This window comes from Molothrus aeneus, chromosome 13, assembly GCF_037042795.1.
Source record: "Molothrus aeneus isolate 106 chromosome 13, BPBGC_Maene_1.0, whole genome shotgun sequence".
NCBI lineage: Eukaryota > Metazoa > Chordata > Aves > Passeriformes > Icteridae > Molothrus > Molothrus aeneus.
In genome coordinates this window covers 10,496,053-10,520,704 of record NC_089658.1, presented here as the reverse complement: position 1 = coordinate 10,520,704, position 24,652 = coordinate 10,496,053, and the positions used below count along the sequence as shown (strand labels likewise).

The following is a 24,652-nucleotide window of genomic DNA, read 5'->3' as shown; positions in this document are numbered from 1 at the left end:
ACCTCTTCCCTCACTGCTTTCTTTTCTCCTGTATGATATGCATAAGCACTGGGATTTAGTCTTGTCTCTCCAGAATTCCTCCAAGTCCTCCACTTGGATCATTCTCAGGTTGAAAGAACAGCCTTACAGATTGCCTCTTGTTCCAGTTTTAGGACCTGAAAACACATCCTGACCTCTCTGTGGCAGCACAGTCTTTGACACTGCTCAATGTTGAATCCTTATCCATCTTCACTTGCTCCACACTGCACCAGGCAGCCCTGGGAAAAGACAAGAGGTAGGACTTGTCCATGAAGCACCAGAAAGGGAAATTATTTCCCATACAATAAATTCTTGCCTATTTTTGCTATACCTTAGGCTCCTGCCCGGGGCTGGCACTGCTGGAGACAGGATGCCAGGCTAGTCAGACCCTGTGTCTGGTACCTCCCAGCAGTTTTGCTGTTCTGTCACAGGAGAGAACTGCCTGCCAGAGCAGCTTTGATTCTCTGCCCCAGGTACTGTAATGCAGCACAACCACTTACACAGTTCTAGAAAGTTTTTACATTGTTCTCACACACACTGTCTACAGAACAGTGTGGAACCTTTTCTAGCTTCTGCTGCAAATAGATACTTGAGAAGGAACTGTTTTATAGATATGAGAAAGATGCTCTGATACACACACATCAGATTAATGCACTGACTGAAATAAAAAACCCCAAATTGATAAAAAGGCATTGAGAAAAGTGCAAAAAACTACTATATGCATATTTGTTTTATCTCATATTGCTCTGGAAACATTAGGAAAAAAGTAACAAGCTGTCAACGAGCTTAATGGGAATTTATGAACATCTTGGCTGCACTGTAAATGATCCCACAAAAGAGAACAAGCTAAGAAGGGACAGGCATCAAGCACAGGACCAAGTCAAAATGAGCCCAAAGTCCTCAAAACCCCCGATTTTAGCTCATTACAAGTGATTAATTTCTTTGAAATATGTTTCAAAGAAACAGATGGTAGCTAATTACATTTATATTTTTAATTTGGAACAGCAAATAAGGAACAATATTTTTAACAATGTTTTCAGAGCTAAACTATATAAGAAATATTTCATGTAACATATACCCTACACTTGAGCTCACAGGTGACGGCTTCATTGGGTTCATCTCTTGTTCTGTGCAGAAGAGAACAAACAGCAGGTCCTGTTCAGAACTAAAATAAAATAGCTGATAATGGATTACAGGCAAGGTAAATATTGCTGGTGATAAATAAGGTTTTGTTATAGCTACACTGCACTCAGAAGGGTTTTCTTATGGACAATGAGGAATAGAATATTTGCTCACAGGAAACAGAATTAATAGAAAAGGTTCATTTCATTGTTTGCTGCCAACATCTGCTGTCACAACCGTGGGAAACTCTCCACTTGGATGTTGCCACTATCACCACTCAAACAGTGCCACTCTTATCATTATTAAGAAATCACTGAGATTACACTGTTGTTAAATTTGTGGGATGTGAGGACACAAACATTATTTTCATCACAACATAATTCACTGCAGCAATGCCTAAGCAGCACATTTCCCTTGGTTAACTGGTTCCTCAATCTGCTAATGACATAATGGATAGTTCCTGAAATAATCCCTAAAATAGAGCAATTTCCAGTTAACCACTGCACAAGATTTGCTTCAAGTCCTAGTACTAACATGATGATGTCCTTGAAAACAATTCTTCTAAAACTCATCACCATAGATTTCCCATTTCTTTTGATTATTTTTAGTTTGAATTTGCCAATCAAAATCAAATTTACCAAACATATAACAATACAAATATACTAAGAATTTTTCCTAACTGCCAAATCTATAAACCCAAGTCAGATTTTGACCGGTTTGACAAAGTTTTGTACGGTACAATGCAATTCTTTTCCCATTCGTCCCCCCTACCATTTAAAGCCATTTTATACCCAAAACTATTTTTTCATGTTTTTCCAGATGTCTAACACAGAACAGCTTTGACCTTCTCATTCACACACAAACCAATTGAACTGATTCTACACTTTATATATGTGGAAAAGATATTTAATTGTAAAATAGAAAAAGTAGGCCAGAGTACAGTTTTAAGGGTAATTCTTCCGTGTACAGTATAGATAAACCAGACTTTTTGCTTAAGTTTATATAAACAATTCCATAAAAGCAGTGAACATGGAACAACAAAGCAAAGCACAAAGAGTTTTATCTTACAAAAAACGGATCTGCACAGTTGTTCAAAATTTAATGTAACACAGCACTGAACAATCTTAAGGCAGCTCAGTCTAAGCACAGGACTAGAAGCCAGGAACTCCTGAGATCCATTCCCAGGTGACCACAGGTTCACGTGGTGGTAAGCCAGTCATTTCACTCCCTCATGTTGCACTTAAACCAGTTATAAAATTGAGACAATAACACTCACTTACCTGCCTCAGGCAGAGCAGTAAGGGTTCTTTAAAAGATTTTACAATGCTCTGAAGATGTAACATGCCATATAAATTTTAAGCATAATAGATCACTGCACAGACACACACAAACACAGTATCACAGTGAGGAACAATGATGCTGGCTAGGAAGAGCATCACTACAACATAAAAAAAATTACTCGTCCAATTGCGTAATTAAAATGCAAAAGTCCGTTAAAAAAAATGTATCACTGAAGTCATTTCAAGGCTATTGGGGAAGAGAGACCAATAGGGATAGTCTAAAATAGCTACTATTTGTGTTCCAGTGGAGACATTCCTTTCTATTCATTACTGAACTTTAAAATGTTTGTACAGGAAAATCGTAAGACACACAAAGTGAAGTTTCGACGCCTCCACTACCAAATTTTGCCTCTTAATATGTAATTTAAGATACTTTTTTGTTCTCCTTAATTACAAATTACATTCTTCCAAGAAATATACCATCCACAATAAAACTGGCTGCTAGCTTACTTCAAATGACCTATAGGCTAAACATTTTTCTCATAATTTTTCTCATCTTTGCTGAAAAATACCTATGCAAGGTGTATGTGTAGAAATTATAAAAACATGCAGCATATGTACAAACTGAAAAGTTTAAAAAATATTAGCTTCATATACATGTAAATCTACTTGGATATATCTGAAATTAAATATAAAAATTTCACCACCTAAAATAAAAAAAAAACCAAAAATGGTTTTCAGAGAATCTGAGACAACTACTTAAAGCTGTACAAAGATTTCCATCTGGAAATGTCTTATTCAGAGAAGTTGAGCTGTTATCGTGTAGAAATAACTGTTAATTAATTTTGTCACATAATCAAATTTCAAATTGTCAGCTTAAATCAACATCACCCTTAAAACTGTTCTGTTTTTCAGAAGTTAGATTCATACTAAAATCAAAAATTTCACAAAAACATTGGCTTTTCATGTTTCTGGATCCCTTCAAAAAGATTTATCAACTCATTTTGAAACTGTAAAAAAACCAACTATTTACAGTATTTAATTTTAAATACTTTTCACAATTTCTAAATTCAGAGTTTTTATGTTACAAGAAATCAATCAGAGCTCACGGCTTAAGTCCAGTTATCAACTTGTAGCATCTTCTCTATCATGAAATCCCATGGCTGTACCTATATAGTGTACAGTTCAAGATTGTACTGCAGGTTTTTGAAAGTAACAGGCTTTGCAGTGTGTTCATTTTTTATTAAACAGCTTCTTTATTAGTCTGGAGGCGGTTCATTGCCTCTAACTTCTGCCGATAGGCCTCTGCTTCTTGTTCCTTCTTTAGAAGCTGCTGACGATATTTTTGTGCTTCTCTGTTTGCCTCATCCAGCTGTTTCTGAAGAGTTTCTCTTTCCTATTAGAAACAGAACCAGCAATATTTTGTCAAATAAGTATCAAATACAAGCTAAAATGGCAAATACTTTTCCTTTACATGCAGTTCAAGTGTTAGGGTATCATGGAGAAGCTGTTCAGTTCTCACTCGGGCAAACCTGTATGAATGCTGCTGTGCAAATTCGACCCCAATTATCAAGCAGCCAACTCCCCACACAGGGCTGCAAGTGTGGAGACACTAAACCCCAGTCTACTGAGCTGCAAAGGTACCATGCAAATCTTCACCAAAAAAGAGCTAAATGAAAAAAGCAGAAGTGTGGTGATTAAAAACTAACAGAATATATGAACATTTCCCCAATCATTCCATCTAACAGGCTTGTCCCTTGCTGTTGTATATCTAATCAAACAGTAAAATGACAAGCTGTTACCTATCAGCCATCTGCACTGGAGAGTGTCATGTCAGCTGCCCACTGACCAAAGCATAAACTTAACTGTTTCCAAACAGGGACTGATACTCTGCAATCCAGAGGTCGAACCACATCCCCAAGGACACTGTATCTTTATCAATTAACAGGCAATTAGCCAGATAAGCTTTTTTTCCTTTTAAAAGTAGCTAGTAAAGAAATCCTTAAGCAGCTGCAAAAATCCTGCATACAAGTTTGCTGCGGGTGGATATAAAATGGTTTCCAAGCAAAATGACAGAAGAAATGCCACATCCTCTGAAGCTGCCTTAGGAACTGAGGAGAACGCATTTCCATCTCCAGTGATGCAAGTACTGTCATTTTGTCTGATGTTGCTCTGAGCCCAATTGAAAAAGCAATTTGCTTAGGAAATAGTTTTGTTTTGATCAAATATTCAATCAAATACCATTTCATTGAAGTGCATCATACTTTTATGAGTAAGGTAGTATTGGATTTTAAAAATCATTCTTTCCACTGTAGTTAAGTAGGAACAGTAAGGAACGTTGCCAGAGAAACAAGCCATCTCCCAGAGAAACAACTTATCAAAACACTGAGGGTCCAGTGAAAGCAAGTCATCTTTTCACCATATTCCCATCCCAGCAGTTCCATATCACATTCCCATTTAATACCTCTAACAGTTGTCAGAAGTTTCAGGCCCCACACTCTCCTAAGAGCATCCCTATTCTTCTTCACTCACATATTCTCATGGTAAGAAAAATAGAAAAATACTCTGCCTCCCTTCTGCTTGCTCCTGTTCTCAGTACTTGTCACAGTCACATTGAGCAGTCACATGTCAGCTGAATGTGCTTAAATACAATGACAGAGGTGGTCAGATCACTGCTAACAGCAAAACCAGCAGGTGAAGGAGATAATATTTACAGGTTATAAAGAGATTAGCTAGAACACAGAACAAACTCCAGTAAGTACAACTTGATTTTCAAACGGGTTTTAAGAGCTGAAGGCAGCAGGCTAGGGTTTGCTTCATTTGGAGCATATGCTGACAAAATGAGAGCTCATCTGATTTTGTCTACTTATTTGAAAAGAAGTTCAGCTTCCACCTCTGAAAATTTGGATTCTGCTTTTAAGGCAACTTTAAAGATGGTCTGCTCATGTAGCAACTAACATGGCAGATGCCAAATGAACAGCAGAGCCTACACCTCAGAGGATCTGAAACACACCAATGATCCTCCAGCATCAGCCCAGCCAAAAGTTCTGTCTGTAGTATGAGGGGACCAACAGCTTATGTAAAACAGCCTCATGAATTAGAGCCTTGGTGAACAGAGCTACAAGACAATTCCCAGTGAATTAGTCAAAACAGTAGAACCTTCCACATGTGGAAAGCAGCCTTTCCTTTTTGAAGGCTGAGAGGATCTGAGCTGGGCATTATCTATCCCATGAATCGGTCTCATAAAAACCATCAAAAACCTAATACTGTCAAGAAGCAAAGCTGCTCTATCTGCTGGCCTGCACAGAAACAAGAACCATTGGCAGTTCACTGGCAAGAAGTCCTGTGGTACATTACAAACAGCAAGGGGCTATCCCTGCTATGGAATGTGTGCAAATATTTGGGGATGGAACCACTGCTGTGGAGTGTGCACACTGCAAACATTTGGGGATGGAATCACTGCTGTGGAGTGTGCACACTGCAAACATTTGGGGATGGAATCACTGCTGTGGAGTGTGCACACTGCAAACATTTGGGGGTGGGGAGGTTCTTGAACAATATTTTCAGAGTATTTCCCACAGAAGAGAGAACTAGAGCTGCATACCCAAAAGCAGTACAGCATGTAAAGGAAAGGATAAGAAAAAATGGAAGAAAAAACCCAAGCCTCCAAGGCATGGCCAGAAGATAAAACCAGTATCTACCAGACACACTAGCAGTTCAAAGCACAGGGATTAGTCCAGAAGCTAACAGGTGGAGTTTTTAGACTGTCACAGTCCCAACAAACTAAGCTGGGATTGAGTTAAGGAGATGAAGCCAACTGGTCTGTGTGGCTTGGCAGTGTTAAGGAGAATGAGTTAAGGAGAATGAGTTAAGGAGATGAAGCCAACTGGTCTGTGTGGCTTGGCAGTGGCAAGAGCCCAATGCTTCTGGGGGAGCAACACATCTACTGTGGACTCAATGGTCAAAACTGGCTCTCTAACTTTGACATCCAGAATAGGGAGGAGGACTGTATCTCATCTACCAATTCAATCAAACCCAGAAAGTGTTCTTGGGACATTCTTCAGAACACAACCAGAAGTGTTCTAGAGATCTGGAGTCCTTGTGTATCACCTACCCAGACAAAAATTAAATAAGAGGATGCTCAGTGCTCTAAAGAAATCTTCCATTTTACCAGGGAATTTTCTTCATACATGTAACTTTTCATTGACAATAGGAATACCTATAACTAAAATAACCAACCACTCTTTTAAACAACACAAGGACACAGGGTATGAATCCATTAATATAATTAGTTCACAATTATGATTATTTTTTAGTCTAATCAAATGATTGTCCTGGTTCTAATGCATGTCACATTTCAAACACGGAACATGGGAGAAACAGTCAAATTAAAGAATGAAAATAAAGATCAATATATGTTAATGAATTATGCATGAAAATGAAAAACAGAGTATCTGTGTGACAGGGTTTTTTTGCTGCCATCCCATGTTTAAAATATCAAACTGCTTAGGAAAACTGCTGTCAATCTACAAAATGAGCTGAAATGTTTTAACTTAACAGACCCAGAATAGAAAATTTAAAAACACCACTACAGCTTTAGTTGTTTCACAATACTTTCACAGGAAAGTTTGTCACCCCACATGGATGAGAGGATTTTCAACTACAAAAGCTTTACAACTACAGTGAACTGTTCACACACAATGAACTTAAAACAGCTGAAAAAAGCATTCAGCCTTGAATCAACCTTCATAATAAAATAAAGGAACGAATTAGAGCGAGGCAAAAAACCAAACATTTTCTGTATTTCCACATTCTAAAATATTTTTTAAAATATTTTAATGAGGGGAAGGGTCCCACTCCAAATTTAAATATTTACTACTGTCTGTGAAGAAGAAATTTGAAGTGAACCAATTTTGTGTGCACTTCTTTAGCAGCAGTATCCACTGCTACTAAAGTAAGGTGGCACCATACCCCTGTGAACCACCACAAGGCCTTCACACAGAGGCAGAGGTCTGTATGTGCATTTCCAGTTGAACAGGTAGAGACAAGAAAGTCATCAAAACTTCCACTTAAAAGTAAAAGACCAAGTAACTCATCTAAATCTACTTCTTTCAGTATTTGAGAAATATGTTTAACATATATAAATAAAAATGGTAATTCCCTTAAAAAGAATTCTTGGTATTTTTATACCAATTATCTGTAATTAAGAACGCATCAATTTATCCCTTAACCAATCTGGATTTTTTAAAAATTAATTTAACAGAATTACTAAAATGCTTAAGGAAATGTAATTTCCTTTATGAATAATTCAGGCAGATTTTTAGAAGTGTGAACAAAAGAAATGCTTTTATTTTAACAGTCATACATTTTAAAAAATGCAGCAAGAAAATTTCAACTGTCAGGATAATCTGTAATGACCACAAAGCTGCAAAGGCCAAAAGTATTTGATGCAACAACTTAGGGACATGGAAAGCAAATGATGAGAGGTGGTAATTATTGTTATTAGACATGGATAACATATAGCACATACTGTACAACAAAAAGTATTCAATTAGGCACAATTTGATAATATGAACAGAAGTTGGAGAATACAACCTTGGATAAATGAAGTATCATGGAGTTGACAAAATGAGAACTTACAGTCTAGTCAAAGCAGACAGCAATTTTCATAAACTTTTGACCAAAACTGGTCAGCACAGTTAGAAGTAACAGGAAAAGGAATGAGATGGTTGACCTTTTGTGGCTAATATAAAAAAAGCTACAATTTTAAACTGAACCATTTGTCATATAAAAAGGAAAGAGCTCTCAACATTCTTAGGTCTTTTGCAGTATAGTTTTAAAAAAAACAGATGGTGCAAAGTTGTGTAGTAACAAACTGCTTCAGAATTTAAAAAAAAGGTGGGGGACACCACACAGATAAAAATTAACAAACACAGAATCTTACTGTTTCACACTTCCATCAACAGTTATCTAGATACCATGAATGGAAAGGAAACATTGCTAAAAATGATCTCACAATCAGAAGCATGTGGCTGTAACAGAAAGATGAGGGTACACAGGGCTCTCATTCACTCCTAGTGGAAAGAGTCAAGTCACTCGATAATGTATCAGCACCCAATTTGAAAACCCAGCTAGTGATCTTCAAGAAAAACAAAAAAATGTTCTCATATACCTAAACAAGTGTCACTTTTACGTGCATGACCAGAGGATCAAGCAAACAGTCCTCCTATTTTCTTTTTACAACAACTTTGTAAAAGATGAATTTCAGTTACAGGAGAGACTGAACAAGTTGAACATTTCACACACTTCATTCTGTGGTAACACAGAAATTAACCTCCTGAACAATACAAAAACCATAACCAGATCTCAGTCCTGAACACTGTTCAACACAGATCACGTAACATACTCCTTACTTCTATTTCTGCAGACTCCACACGATTTTCAACAATCTCAATGCACTGTCTCTTCATTGGCGGCTCTTCACTTATTACAGTTTCTTCAGCAATGTCTGTTGCTGGAACTGTTAAAACTGAAAATGTATTTGTACATGTAAATACACTTATTTCCAACAATATTTACACTACATAAAACTTGTATTATTTAAGTAATTTTATTAACAGCAAAAAACGCTTGTGAAAACACACCTATATAATAAACCGCACTATAAGCTCAGTGAAAATCTACTAAAAACTTTAGTTGCTTGTATGCTACTTAAGAACTTTAAAATTCCTCATTATTGAAGCCTACAGTAATTAGCTGTGGAATATCACTGCCATTTTTCTGAGTAAACAGACATGGCAGATAACTGCAGCAGAGTCACCAGCCTGTCAACTCTAACTTCTGTAGCAGACCATTTATATAATATTTCTTGAATAAAAGCTAAATACAAATCTTGCTTTTGTTTTAATACACATTAAGTAACCTAAAAATCCAGTAATTAGCCATGAATAAGAAAATCAGGGTTCTCAGTAAAGTCATACTCTAATTCCTCACACAGCCATCTGACAAATAAATGTAACTGTCACCTCAGTTGCCATCTACAGCCACTCACTTATAATGATAACAAGGTGTACTAGCTCAGGCAACCTGGGAACCAAATAATTTGCCTCCTGTGTACAACTCTTCAAGCTTCACACTGGGAGTCCTCATGAAGAAAGCAGAGAAGGGACAATTTTTATCTAAATAATGCCAGGGGATCTTTAAAGAAACCACCCAAAGCATACACATCACAAAAAAGGACTTATCACACTAGCAGCTTCTACAAAGTACATATAGCCCAAAAAAAAAAAAGTTGTGTCACTCTGGCTTCACTGGTTCTGCCAGTGCTGCTCTAAACTTCAGGCATGTAAGAGCTGACACTTGTCAGGTCAGTGTGTCAGTGTACTGACACTCCATGGAACTTGCAGAGATTGCTTCATGTATCAGATTTCTAAATCCAAGCCTCACCTCCCCACAGTACTTCCAGCAATGCAATAGTGTAAGAATTAGAAGAAGGTTTTTGTTTTACTCCATCATTTAGTTTCTGTAACAAGTTTGCAAAAATCAAACTTACTGAAGGCAAAGCAATCTTAAATGTCCCATGTTTCCTCCACAGTTTAGTAACTCTTCTACTCTGTGTCCTAAAGCAGAGGCTCAGCTGACATGTTAACCCACTGAACTGCAGAGGCTTATGTCTGAGCCTTCTCTAATATAAGAATTCATAAATGTACACAAAATGGTCCAAGCTATTTGCACCTAAAAAGTCATTACTATTACTGTTATTATTACAGCTAAAACAGTTCCTCAAGCTGGAATCATACAAGTGTGCACTCACCTTGCTGTCCATCTGGCATGGTCACAATGATGGGCTGCCCTATGCCACTGGTTGGAATGGAATGCAGGTTGCCCAGCTGAATGCCATCTGTAACTATGGTAATAACCTGCTGCCCTCCAGAACTGACCACTTGCTGAATGGCCCCATCCACAGATTCTGCAGTCACTACTTCTTCTGTGGCCACAACTAGCAACAGATTAGTAAAGGAATTAAGTCAATTTATAAATGAAATTTTATAACTTCAAATGCATTTTGGTACAGCTAAAGAAACATTCATTCCATGACTTTCATAACTTGACCCCCCCGATGAATACTTTACTATGTATTATATTTCAAATAGAGTCTTTTATCAGGCCAACATAAAGCACTCACATTTTGACATTTACATGCAATACCATCCTTGCTCAATACAATAATATTGATATACCTCACTCAAAATTGATGCTTTGGGGTCAGTGTTAACAGGTCATCAAGAACAGCAGCTGCTTTTAACAACACAATGAACTTCTGCATTGTACACAAGCTGTACTAAGTTACACTAATAGCAGAATGAAAAAAAATTAACTTGTAATACTACCTTGCCACTGTATGTCAGGACCCAGCTTAGATTTCTCTACTTAATATAATGGTCTTCAAGACTAAAGGACCCCTAGAGAATCTTAAGTTTTGTCTGTATACTCCATGAGTACTTCAAACAACTTTATTTCTTATACAAAGTATGAAACAAGACTAAAGGAAAAGTTCAGCAGAGCTGACATTTTTACACCTTCGAAAAGAAAGATAAAGCTTAAGAAGTAAAATAAACCTTGTATGTATATAATTTTATAGGTAAAAGTGAAAAATTCCAGCTCAACTATTTCAAATTCATGATTCAATAGTGAGTATAAAGCAGTGAACTCCCACAGTTCTGTATCACTTCTACAAATCAAGGCAGGACAAGAAAGCCTGCATTCAGAGCTACAGCACATAGCCCAGCTTGCACTCTATGCTGCAAATGGGGTGCTGTGCTACCATCCAACAAGATGCTGAGACAAAGAGCAAGATCACTGGTACCACAATCAGGGAAACTCAAGAACACTAGCTCTGTATTTTATTTTCAATTTGTCATGGTAAAAGCAAAGCCTTTGATTTAAATAACAGACATTAGAAATGTTCTCTATCTGCAGAGATAAAATTAAAACCCTATAGACTGTGTTGTGATGTTCAAGATGATAGAAGGTAGCTAAAACTCTGAAGCTTTCATCTTTTAAGTTAATTACAATGTAACATACACAGAAAAATCACTCTGTAATTGAAATAATGATTGCAGACACTGTCTTCTGAAGATCTTTATGTTTAGAGATTACTATAACACTGCCTAAATATTCACAGAGTGTTTATTCAGGAAACCAAAAAAGCAACTCCCACATGAATAAATGGTGTTGTATTGAACTTGATTTGGCTTCCAAGTACAGGCTCAGCAGTAAGAAAGGCCACTGTCACAAAAAAGTCTCAATTGGAAGTGCCAATACCAGGTGCTGTGGCAAACAGCTCTGATCTTTCAGTGTCAAACTCAGTGTTGGGTTTTAGTTCTGGAGGGAAACATGGCTAGAACTTCTTCAAATCTTGAAAGAAAATGGAAGATTTTGTCTAAAAAGAAGCTATTCTATATAAAAAGAAAAAAAAAATTGTCATTATTCCTTCCTTGCTCTCCATCCTTATCTAAATCCATAGAGTCATTATTTACCACACTACTTCACGAGCTGACAGAAACTTGAAGTTATGTACTTTAAATTTATTAAATTAGTTTAAATGACTTAGCTTTCTAACCTGGTGTTTCTGAAGAATTAGACAGTGGAGCTGATGCTTCTGCCAAAGCTGCCAACGTAGCTAATACTGATGTTGATGAATTTCCAAACTGTACAGCAGACACTCCTGTTTCATCTAGAAGGATGAAAAAAAAATTAGCTGATAAATTTAAAACCAGCAAAGCCCCTTTTTCTATTTTTATTGCACTGAAACTTCTAGCACACACTCCATTTTCAACAGCATTCTGCTGAACCAAAGTGCTATTCTGAAGTGAGGTTTGTTAAGCAAATAGAATTTCTGATAATTTACGACCGTGAAGATCGTTGTTTTAGGTACGTACATATTTACAACACACAAAAACCACTGACGAGGAATATGGTAACTCTTCTTACCACTGCTTTTCCTCACACCTTTCCACTAAATGGTGAAAATCAGTGAAAGTATAAAATCCCATGCTATCCTTTAGGCATCTAAATACCTGTTCTATTGGATGTATTTGCAGAAGATACCAGACCTGTTAGGTTGACCACCCCTCCAGGCCCGATGATGAACTGCGGCGTGGCTGCGTGTATCGTCACAGTGTCCGGACTCTCGGGGTTCGTATTGATTTGGTTCTGCATTGCAATCTGGACACAAAGGGAACAACATCATTCCCACTGCAGCTACAAAGGAGTTGCTGACTTGTGTAAGAGCTACAATTCTTGCATGCTTCACACAAACAAGGAGGAGCTCCCTCATTGCACTCATGCAATACACATACATCGTGTCCTACCTCCAAGTACATAAGAAACTTTTTTTTTTTTTGGTTGAAATCTAAAGACAGAAAATCTATTGGAGTGAAAGAGTTTAACAACAGCACTACTTCTCCCTACCAGTTATGTAAACAATGAGGACAAGGCTCTTTTGCAGATATGCAAGCTCACTTATCTAAAAGAGAAGTCTGAAGAACCAAGACTGCTGGGGCAGATACATATCATGAAAAGCTACTCTGACGGCTCTGCGATTGCCACGAAATGGACGTGGCAGCCTTTGTGTCTTTCTATGAATTATTACTAACTTCTGTTTACTCCACCCTTTCTGCAATCAGAAGGAGGCTACAGGAACACACCAGAAGTTCAGACATTTAAGGACATAGGGAGGCTACAGATTTATACAGTGGCATATGATATTTTTCATTTGCTTTGCATTCTTTTCTCAGTAAGATTTATCACTTACTTTGCTTTTAACAACACTATTGAACAAGGAGCACACATTTCCATGGAATTATCCATTAAAATCAATTCTCTAACAATTCAATCTTAGCTTTTCTAATTCTGGAAAAATTGGCATCTCTTCTGTCCTGTCTGAAGTCCAACTAGGAAATTAATATCCATATATGAAGCTAACTGAATACTAGGGGATAGTCAGAATATACTGTCAGAGAAGGGAGGTTTTTTTTACACCTCAATTTTAAGGAGTCCACCTACCTCTGTGTATTATATCACTCATACTTAAGAAAATAAAGAATACTTATCCTTGACTTTGTAGGTAGTGAAAATGTTCTTTGACCAAGTAACGTTTACTAACATTAATCTCATTTCATGAAATGAACTAGACTGGAGTTTGGCATTATCAAGTATGGTGTCACAGCTGCTACAGTAAAAGCTGAGTTTAGGACATGGGTAATCAAGTACTTTGCTGCAAGTTCCCTTAACATGAGGAATTAAAAGTTACCTGTAATATTTCTGCAATGTCTTCATTTCCATTGTCTACTGCAATATCTAATGCCGTTTTGCAAAATTTACTCTGAGCATGAACATCTGCTCCATACTTTATCAAGAGTTCTACAACTTCTTGGTGGTGATGTTCAGTAGCCCAGTGAAGTGCAGTCATTTTGAGCATGTCCTTGGCATTGACATCAGCACCATGCTACAAACAAGATCATTTCATAAATTATGTCATTACATCTCAATTAAATAACACTGGTCACAGAATGAAGCCCTAAATTGTTTTTCTCCATGAGGAATGCCCTGTTACCTTACATTTATGTATTTTTAAAAGTAATCCAATCCATCTACCAAATACATTATTTACCTCAAAAGGATTACAGATTCCCTAAAGTACATATTACTTCTAAAATCTATTACTAAACACAGTATCAAATTAGGGAGTATTCTTATTTTGAAACAGCAGTAAATAATTCACCTGAAATCATGATGATTTTAATGTAAAATAAATTACTGTTCAATTGGAAAACAAAGTTCCCAATGCACACAGTTTAACTATTCATGTAATTTCAATGCTGGTTTCATGACTAAAAGCAAATTGCAAATATCTGATCATAAACCATTGCAATAACCCCACTTCAGACTTGTTTCAGCAGTTTGTACCTTAAGTAAGACTTCTACTATGCTGGCATGGCCTTCTGATGCTGCCATATGTAATGGAGTTCTGTCCACTTTGGTTCTGGCATCCCGACTCACACCTGCTCGCAGCAACACTTCTGTGGTGGAGTAATGTCCATACTGTGCTGCTAGATGAAGTGGAGATGTTCCCAGCTGTAATGAACACAAAACATGCAGATCTAACAGATGGCAGGGTAAAGCATTTCTTCTTACTCTGAAGATACCAAACCCAGGTGTCAAGATGCCATTTCAAAACCCTTCTCCCTTGTATCTCAAGGAGAGAAGCTGTTGAGGCTTTTACACAATATGAATGAGGGAGGGAAGTTTGTCGTTGCTTTCTTTTTACTCTGTTTTTTTTGTCTTTTTGACATGTAACATTTCAAGGGGTCTAACCCCATTTTTAGTGTTGGTCAACAGGCATCTTTGGAAGTCAATTAAGTCCAATTTACCTCCTGCTCAAAACGGAGTTAATTTGGAAGTTAGGTCACTAAGCAGATGAAGGCCCTTAAGAGTTTGTAAATGCCCTAGGAATTTTGGGGACCTGACCTCTCTCTATAACCTATTCAAAAATCAGCATATCCAAAAGACAATTCAGTACCCCTATATCAGGGAACTCTCAGCTGCACATACTAGGTAGTTAGGACTGTTTTCATAATTCAGACCTCTTACTATACTAACTGCATGAACACAGTAACTAGGAGGATGATTGCTGCTTTTTCCCATTAACCATTCCAAAGTTCATTTTGAAAGTCACCAGAATGAGCTCATTCACAGTCTGTTACTAAAATCAGTAGGAGGTCATATGAAGAAACAGACACATTTAATTTTGAATTAGACATTAGATAATGTGAATGCAGAATTCCAAGAAGAACTGTAATATAAATACTGAATTGTAAGAATAGTATTTCTTTCTTCAGGTGAGAAAAGTAAGATTGACTTTCTCCACTGTAAAAGTGTTCATTACCCAGTCTGTGGTAAAAGGTGCTCCATTTGCCATCAAAATGCGAACTTCATCATCTTGACCTGCTCGTGCAGCTTCTAAAAGTTTCTTTCCCAAATCTACTAGTGACATCTAGTGAAGAACATAAAGGAATATAAAGACAAAATAACATTAACACTATTTTAAATACATACATGTTGCCTTTCCTTTTTTTTTTTAATTATTATTTCTGAACTACTCTGAAAAGTTCAGAAACTGGAGTTGATATTTTAGCCATGAGAACAAGCTTTATTTTATTGATTGCAATAAGCAGTTTGGTTTTAGAATTACTTTTGCCAGCCAACCAGAACTCATACTGGTGCAAAGATTCCAGTATGACAATGCTGTAACCACTGCAGCTGTAAAGTTAAACGAAATTTAAACTGAACTGGATGAACATTTTTATAGCAGAAGGTGGTTTCAAAGCTCTCACCTGATACTGCAACCTTCTGCAGCTTGGTCCAGCTTTCAAACAGTTCTACATCATGGCTGCTGTGTCATGCACCCAAAGGCACTATATCCACTTATCCAAAATGCCTTAAATGTATTTAGGGGGTACCACTATGTAAATACACTGAGACAGGTATGAAACACAACACCATTCTGACACCTTGCCCATCACTATTTCTGTTCACCCTAAAAGATAATTTCTGTATCCCTATGTGCAAAACTACACAATAAGCATATTATTGTCCTACATACAACAGATACATGAAATAAAACCTTTGCCTGAAAACAAGTATTACTGCCTGCTTTAACTGTCTACAGTTACTAAAACCATGTGAAGTGCAAAGTTTTGAGACCTGACTGAGACACTAGCTGAAAAACCTTCACATCATGATTGGATAACGTCCCTTTTACACCAAGGTTCCATATAATACTTGCAATAATATATGTAGACAAATTACACCTGTTTCTGTTGCATCAAAGATTTGCTAGAAACACAACTTTTTAAACTTGCCCCATTTCATACTTGCTTTTAAATTTGTTTGGTAAAAAAAATTAGAACTAAACCATAATTTATGCTACTAAGCAGGAAATACTACTCCTAACATTTTAGTATACCTATAGCTATGTTTTCCACTACCAGGATGCTAAAAATGGAATTGCTTTCATCAGTTTAGTTTCCAGTCACAAAGTTAAGCCTGTATTACTAATAACAGCAGTTGTGAGGCCATGCAGCCAATGTCCTACACAAAGTGAAGAGTGTATCAGTCTAGGAAATAAATCCCATTGAACATACAAATCTATCACAAAACCAGTATCTTTAGAAATTTCCCTGTACCTGGCTCAACTGGCACATTGCTCAATGAACTGAAAGCTGTTGACTTTGGAAGAAACTAGAAAGGAGACCAAAATACTGCAAAAGCAGTACTGAACACAGATCAGTAGGGCTGTGAACTAGGGCAGATTACCACTGACTGCAGAACTGACTGCAGGCAGCAATATTCCTGTCACCAAAATACTCCATTTATGTCCATCCTTCTGGTACATGTGAACACACTGATTTGTCTCCAGTCAGAAAAGGGAAGAGAAGCAGGAAGGTGGCAGGACAGGACAAATACTAACAATGGGGAAAGGAAGGAAAAAAGGAATACAGTCAGATGAAGAGGAAGGGACAACAGCTGTCTCTTTTCCATAAAGGAAAAAAGAAAAAGAGAAAACCTAGGAAATATCCTAAGAAATGGAATAAGAAAGAATTGGTCATACCTGTTAAAAAGAGACACCAGAAGTAATAATACCAAACATAAGGCAAGAGATGGCACTTGGCAAGTGCAGCAGTGAAATGAAGGAATAGAGCACTCCCTTTAAATGGCTTTTTTTTTCCCCAGTGGGGATTGCAAGTCAAGGAGGAAAAGTACGCTCACAGACAGACATCCTTTTTCTGGGGGTCTAATACCACCACATCAAGGCCCTCAGAAGTAAAGGGAAGCTGGAAGTTAATTCAAAATAGGGAGGTTACAACTAGCTCAGAAAGACAACTATCCATTTTCCATTTATTTTTGATTTAAACAGCAGTAGAGCAAAGGAACCAATAAAATCTCATTTTGGAATTGCTGAATAATTAAGGCTGAAGGAGACCTCTCAAGATCACGTAGTTCAATATCCCAGTCAGAGCTGGCCCAGGGCTCAGTCCTGTTGAGTCTTGAATGTCTCCCTGTGGATGAACATCCTACCACTTCTTCAGCCTCATTCCAGTGTCCAACCATCCCCATGGAGGAGCTGCCTTCAGTATATATCCATCTTCCTCCACTAACCAAAAAGACACTTACGATAACAAGTTACACTTAATGTCTGTTAAACTGAATTAAATTAGTCTGTACATTTAACAGCCTGTTCAGAGCCCACTGCCCACATCTATACACTCCTGAAATCAACTGCAAAGCTGTTACGAAAACCCTATGCAGCAAAACTTAAGCCACCCCCCAAAAAAAATATCAATTATGGTGGCCTGCAAAATATCAGTCTCTGTCCCAGGAGATGTTAGGGACAAACTTCAGATCAAGATCTTTTCAGAGCCTCCCTGAACTCCCTGAATTACTGTGGAGCACAGTCAATCAAAGCACACCAGTTCTCTTCTCAATGCAAAACTAAACAGCTTTATACTACACTTGATAAAACATGTTCTAATCAAGGAAAAAATAACCTTTCATTACTGCGTATTCCTAACATTAACCAACACTCTCTTGGTTGATAGAAGGTGTTGTATTTTAAACAAACACAAAACATCACACAGGTTGGTATATGCCTCACAATGTCGAGTTTTTACTTCAGTTACAAGAGAAATGAATCAAGTTTCAGTTCTCATGGGGTACTTGGAAGCATGCTTGAGCCATCTAGTGGAAAAAAGAAAAAAACTCACAAAATTCCACTGTTCAACTAAAATAATAAAAATCCCATTACACATCACTGATGCACTAACAGCAGCAAACAAAGAGGCATTTCCAACAAAACTCATGCACATTTAGTCACTTTTAACCAACGAATACTAGCACTCACAAAATTTCTGAAGTCAACCCAAAGCTGATTTCTACTTGGCAGCCCATTCCAAGGAATGGTACTGCAAGAAACCCCCCAGTGACAACACACCCAACCTCCCCTACACTCATCCAGAGTCCTGGCCAGAGCGAGAAGGGTCTGCAGAGTCCCAGCCTCCCATCCCACAAAACCTTCCCAGCTGCTCTCTCAAGATCACTCAGCAACACCACAGTAGTGCAGTGATACTATCACAAGCAAGATACAATAATACATTTAAAATTGAAATGAGATTGCTATTTCAAAGAGCAGTCTGCTGCTACTCCACAGTGCTAAAATCAACTCTGCTGAACACTGTTTGAGGGTTCTCTTCACTGTGTCATTTCCATCAAGCTCTGCTAGCATGACAGCTGTGTAACACTTTGCATGAGGACATTTTGGAGAATAAAAACATCACTGGCTCTGAAATAAAGACTTGAGACTGTTGGGAGTTACTCTTATGGCAATGTGATAATGTTTTCAGACTTCTATGAGCTCCTACACAAATGTGTGAAGAGGGTTTTGTCTACAACTGAGTAAATAGGGAAGAGCTTCTGCTGGGTTTAGATTTCTCTGATTTAATCAACTCCCGAACTTCCACATTACTGCAATGTATTCTGCACAGTCTCATTAGCCAGATGCCACAATTAGCTGGTAATTAAAAATAACATCAAATTATTATTGCTATTTTACTTATGTTCAGAGGAAAATTATGCTACTTCTATGCATCCATCTTAGATTTAGGTTTTTATACCCTCTATAGAACTCTGAAGATCACACTGTTACCAGAAGGGTGTAGAATAGCACTCAACAGGAGTTTAGGTGGAACTATGTGTGAAATAGGCTCTGTGGGAAGCGAGTGGAGCTAAAAACCTGGCAACTTGGGATGCCTGGCTACCACACCAGTCTACAGACAACAGAGCAGCAGAGACTGCAGTCCAAATTAAAATCAAGTTTGGCTCAAAATGTTGCAGCATCTCTCAGAGTGGTGTCCTGCCCCCAAGAGCCCACACCTGCTCCTCTTCTACCACTGCAGTGTTGAGCATCAGCTGGTCAAGATCAACAGGCCCAAAGCAGCTGCTGCAGAACATCTGGCAGCATGGAGATCTCCCAACCCAGTGTTTGTCCCAAGGCTGTCCCTGAAAAGGGACATCCTTCCTCTGGAGGAGCATGGACTGCAGCAGTGCAACTTATCAAAGGTACCTGAATCAATACATGCTGTATCTCTGATAAGGATTTGAAATCACAAAGTTCCATTAAAGGCTCATTAAACACTTTTCCCTGCTCATGACAGATGGCAGAATTGCACTTAGAAGATGGCTGGAGACCCATCATCTCTTACATCCATTGTATCTGGAAAAATAACACCCTTTGAGAATGTCTTTTTCTTTCCACTACTTAAAAAAACAATTTAACCTGCTTCCTCAGACCTGACCTTCAAAAATGCTACCACCCTACTGATTTTAACATCTCACAGTATTGCTAGAAATTCAGAATAGCCATTTCCATCTAATTTTATGTCCATACCAAGGTCAGTAATATTTTGAAGTTCAGCATAGAGTAGTTAGCTCTCATGAACAGTTTGGAATAATTTTAACATACATATCAATTACCAGTGATTATAGCAACTTACATGGATAAACTCAAAAAGTTCCTGTCTGGTTTCCTACATGAATCAAACATCTTTTGACAATTATTTCACAAGCAATGCTTCAAATATTAATATAAATATCATAGGCTTAGACTATCCACATTTCTATCATGATAGTGAAAATTACACTAATGTGCTAATTGCAGTCAGCTTTAATTCCAGTGCTTTCCGCTTTCCTCTGACTGTTGTATTTGTAATTAAATTCTCTCTAGTTTGCTTGAACAGCAACATGACCTTCATGTCAGACATGCATCAGATGAAAAATACCTGATCTGAGAAAAGCAAACATTGTTGAAGAGCTTAGTGGCAAAGACAGCCAGGCCTGTTAGTAATGCAGGTCTGTCCTCCTCTTAGCCTCACACATTAACTTAAGCACCAATCAACAATGAACTCAAATAACTCAAATAAAAAGACTTTTCTACATCTTTTTTTACAAAGGAGAGCACAGATTTGGCCATAATCTGTAACATCTGAAGAGTGTTATGCAATAAGGGTGAACCATTGGCACCAAGATTTCGACTGGCACTGCCAACAATCTAGTTTTCACAAATAAATTTGGCACTAGATACCAAAAAGGTTAATTTGCAGCAGCTGTGATTGATATGAAGCATCCAAGGGCTTGTGATGTAGCCTTTGAACCATACCACAGTCTTAGGAGACTATATCAGGTTGATTAAGCTTGAAAATACCATCAAATCAAAATCATCCACCTCCTACCAACAACATCCATTTTATCATGAGGAATCTTCCTCGACAGTTTCTGTCTGGCACACAGGCCTAAAAAAAAAATTCAATTGGAAAACAAAGTGTTTTCAGCAAAGAAAGTAGGTCATGAACAAGAGTCTCTATTTAGAGTATGTTGATCTGCTACATATACTCTTAACCTTACTTACACGGCACAGTTATGTTCCCTTACAAATACTCGTATGCACAGAAAACTCAGCTAACTGCACAGTCTTACTAATAATTCAGAAGCAGCGAATAACTTAAAATAGGCTGAAAAACTACAGAGTATGCATTCACAACTCTGAGCACATTTAACTCTACTATGAAGCATTCGCCGTTAAATCAAAGCCACCTTAGCAAGCAGGTTAAAGGAAAATACACAAATGCCTTAAGAACTACCACAGACGACTTCCTACAGGGGATTTCACCGACGTGCCACCAGTGTCCAACCAACGGAAACTACTTCGACTATTTGGGGAAATCAGAACAAAAAAACGACAATCCGCACTAACACATCGTATCCCACTTTTATGCTCCCATCGTACGCTTTATTAAGAGTCCAAAGCAAGAGTTACAGACTCCGGGTGAGGGGAAACCGCTCCCTTCCCGCCCGAGCCGCCTCTCCCCAGGGCACCTTTGGCGCCAAGCTCGCGCACGCAGCCCCGCCGCCTCACGAGCCCGGGCCGCGGCCCCGCCGGCCCCCCCGGCCCACGCGGGGCTCGGGACCATGTCCACGCGGCCCGCACCGCGCTGCCCGGCGGAGAAACCCGCGGGACGAGCCCAGCCCCGCTCTGCCCCTCAGCTCCCGGGTCCCTCGCCGGGCGCGTCGCGCTCGCCCGCGCCCCGCGGGCCGCCCAGGCCGCCGCCGGGGCCCAGCGCGCCGCCCGCGCCCCCCGCGCGGCGGGGTCCCCGGAAGGCCGGCCGGCCGCCCGCTCTCCCCGACAGGAAATCCTGGCTGGGCTGGGCGCTGCGGAGGGAGCCGCGGCGCCGGGTTCCGGGGGAAGTGGAATTATTTTTTACCAGCGAAGAGATCAACTTCCACATCCGGTAACAGGGCCCTATACAAAGGCGCAGACTGACCTGGAAAAGCTTGGCCGGCCCGGGGGGGGTGAGGGAGAGACGGGGCGCGGGGACGGGCCCTTACCGTGCTGCCGGCCCGGCCGCCGCCGCCGCCGCCGCACCGACCCGGGGCTCCGCAGGCCGAGAGCCCCACACGAGAGTCCGCGCCGCGCCCGGCGGAGGGACACGGCGGGCGGAGGGGAGTGGCGCGGCTCCGCGCGGCTCTGCCCCGCCGCGGGCGCGCGGGCGGGCGCGAGGCGGCGCGGGGCGCCCCGGGCGGGCCCGGAGGGGCGCCCGGCACTTACCATGGGCGCGGGAATTACCTTATTAACACAGACATCGAGGGAAAAGGGGCGCGCGGAGGGATACGGCCTCACCGCCGCACAGCGCGCATGCGCGCCGCCGCGGGGAAAGGCGGGGAAGCGCGGGCTGGAGGGGCCCCGCCATGTTCCGTTCCGCTGCCCGCCCGGCGGGGGCAGGGCCGGCCCCGCGCTCTCGGCGGGCCCGGGTGGCCTCCCTAGAGGCAGCTTATGGAATAAGGACAGGGGTCGCTGTCCCTAGTTACTCTGTGGCACAGGGTGGTGGAGCGTGGCTGCTGGAGCTCTGCTTGTGCTCCCAGGCGAGGGTACGATCTCTGAGCATGGACTTGGCTGCCTTGCCTGTCTGAGGCAGAGCTGTGGAGATAATCACGGAATCAAATCGATTGGAGAAGGCCTCAGAGATCATAAGTCCAATGTGTGACCCAACGCCGCCATGTCACCTTAGAGCAACGGCACTGAGTGCCAGGTCCAGTCTTTCCTTCAACACCCCCAGGGACGGTAACTCCACTGCCTCCCTGGGCAGCCTGTTCCGATGTCTAATAACCCTATCTGTGAAGAAATTCTTAATGTCCAACCTAAATCTTCCCTGGTGGAACTCCAAACTATGTCCTCCCGTTCTTGGAGGTTACCTGGGAGAGACCAACTCCCTTCCACATGGCCACAACCTCGGATCTGGGAGTTGTAGAGAGTGATAAGGTCACCCTGAGCCTCCTCCAGGCTGAACCCCCAGCTCCTTCAGCTGCTCCTCACAGGACTTGTGTTCCAGGTCCCTTACCAGCTTCATTGCCTTTCTCTGGACCAGCTCCAGCCCCAAAATGTCCTTAAATTAAGGGTCTAAGAACTGGATTTCAGTATCCAAGGTGTGGCCTCACCAGTTGCAAATACAGAGGAAGCTCCACTTTGGGATCATAGAAATAGGACTTGATAGGATGACAGCTCCAAAATAGTCTTCAGTTGTTGCTGCTCTTTCAGAGGGCTCCGGCCTTCAGTCCCAGGTACTGGCTGGTACTGAACCTGACAGCCCAGGCCCTGAAACATTTCTCTCCCAGTTTTGCTTCAACAATGCAAAATGGTTGTGCTCACATTCTCCCTAAAGCTGTTCCAAGTCATACATCTGCTACTGTGAAGCATGGATCTCATAATCGTCATCCTTCAGGAAAACATACCAACGACAAAATTCCAGTCTGTTATTTTGGAGATTATAATACCCACTAGATAATTAGAGGAATACCTGTTATAACGCTGATTACAGAGCCATTATTATTTGCCTTTGACCTACCTAATGCAGCTTTGTACAAAATACAAATGACATTATTCCAAGCAGTAACCATTTCTTCCCGTCACCTGTGGACTGGTTTTTCTGGGCGTGCTCAGCCAGAAGGCGGCACTAGAGAACAAATCCAAGCACCTCGGGGCTGCCGCTGGTCACCCAGGGCATGGAAACCTTAAATCCAACCTTCAGCACACCTCTCTTTCATTGTTGACAAGCGTCTGTATCTCTTAACGAGGATTTAGGATGTCATGTTATGGCTTTTCATTTACGCAGTAATGGTAGACATAGAAAATGTTACAATGTCCTCACAGACGTGTGCCAATAAAACAGGAGGACTGTGGTGTTAGCAGCAGTGCTACAGAAAAGCCAAGCTTTCCATATTAATGACAATCTTTCATAGAGGTGAACAATGCAGTCTGCATTTAATCCACTAGCACTGTATATCAGTTCATTATTATGATCACAAAATAATCATGTCTAGTTTTTTTATGGGATTCAGCAAAACTGTATTGTAAGAGAGAGACATTAGATGTCTGATGTAGGCAAGTCGGAACACCTTTCATATCTGTCAAGTATGGTTTCTACTTTACCCTGCTTTAGTAGATGTAATTTTTTTTTAGCTAAATAATCTAATACATTCTACTAAAAAGCACACCAATTTCTACTAAAATTCTTTTCTTTATTTATTTAATACTGCTACACAAGAACATACATGCTGATAGGGAAATGTGTTCTAACCTGAGGCAACCACACCATGTGATAACTTAATCAACATTATTAGCATGTTTTAACAAGCTCTGGAGTGGGGTAAAGCTAATTGCATAGGCAACTCCTCCCCAAACATTTTTCTATATATGGCTGGGGTGTGCCCATACAAGTAAAACCAAAGATTGTATCACACAATTTTTTTCATATAAGAGAAACAATAAAGGGGTTCTCTGAGTCCAGTTTGGACAGCAGTGAGTGTGAGAGTCAACATTAATTTGTAATCCCAAGCTCTGACATCAGTGGACTTACCCCTTCCATCTTGTCATAACTTTTTGGCATCACCCACCCTGGCTAAAACACATAGAGCAGGTGTGAAAAAGGCACTTAAAAGACTGTGATGTTATTAATATTCAGTTCAGCTTAGAGTTGTTGGAATCTATTGATTTACTTTGGTATTCACCTTTCTGCACAATAAAGGAAACATATCACTGTTCTCATTTCTCCCAGAACCTTTCA

At 39.9% G+C, this 24,652-nt stretch overlaps 1 protein-coding gene across 3 annotated transcripts; it reads right to left on the bottom strand.

Annotated features, from left to right (window-relative positions):
- Positions 1–1,878: 1,878 nt before the first annotated feature.
- GABPB1 (GA binding protein transcription factor subunit beta 1) lies at positions 1,879–22,201 on the bottom strand. 3 transcript variants are annotated; one of them, XM_066558898.1, is made up of 9 exons: positions 22,159–22,201; positions 15,370–15,477; positions 14,391–14,558; positions 13,735–13,929; positions 12,536–12,647; positions 12,043–12,156; positions 10,234–10,419; positions 8,834–8,949; positions 1,879–3,816 (listed from the first exon to the last, which is right to left on the bottom strand). In XM_066558898.1, exons 2-9 carry the CDS (start codon positions 15,475–15,477, stop codon positions 3,664–3,666), a joined length of 1,152 nt encoding a protein of 383 aa, XP_066414995.1. In that variant the 5' UTR covers positions 22,159–22,201; the 3' UTR covers positions 1,879–3,663. The 3 variants fall into 3 exon arrangements, with proteins under 3 accessions (XP_066414995.1, XP_066414997.1, XP_066414996.1); XM_066558900.1 differs by lacking the exon at positions 22,159–22,201 and adding an exon at positions 21,921–22,016; XM_066558899.1 differs by lacking the exon at positions 22,159–22,201 and adding an exon at positions 15,818–17,281.
- Between the last annotated feature and the right edge of the window lie 2,451 nt (positions 22,202–24,652).

Excerpts from the sequence above, each read along its gene's own strand:
- GABPB1 (XM_066558898.1), bottom strand. The coding sequence starts at position 15,477 with ATGTCACTAGTAGATTTGGGAAAGAAACTTTTAGAAGCTGCACGAGCA. Across the intron at positions 14,559-15,369 it reads CACCTTTTACCACAGACTGG|CTGGGAACATCTCCACTTCA; the intron begins GTAATGAACACT and ends TGTTCATTACAG. Across the intron at positions 12,648-13,734 it reads ACATTGCAGAAATATTACAG|ATTGCAATGCAGAACCAAAT; the intron begins GTAACTTTTAAT and ends CTTTGTGTCCAG.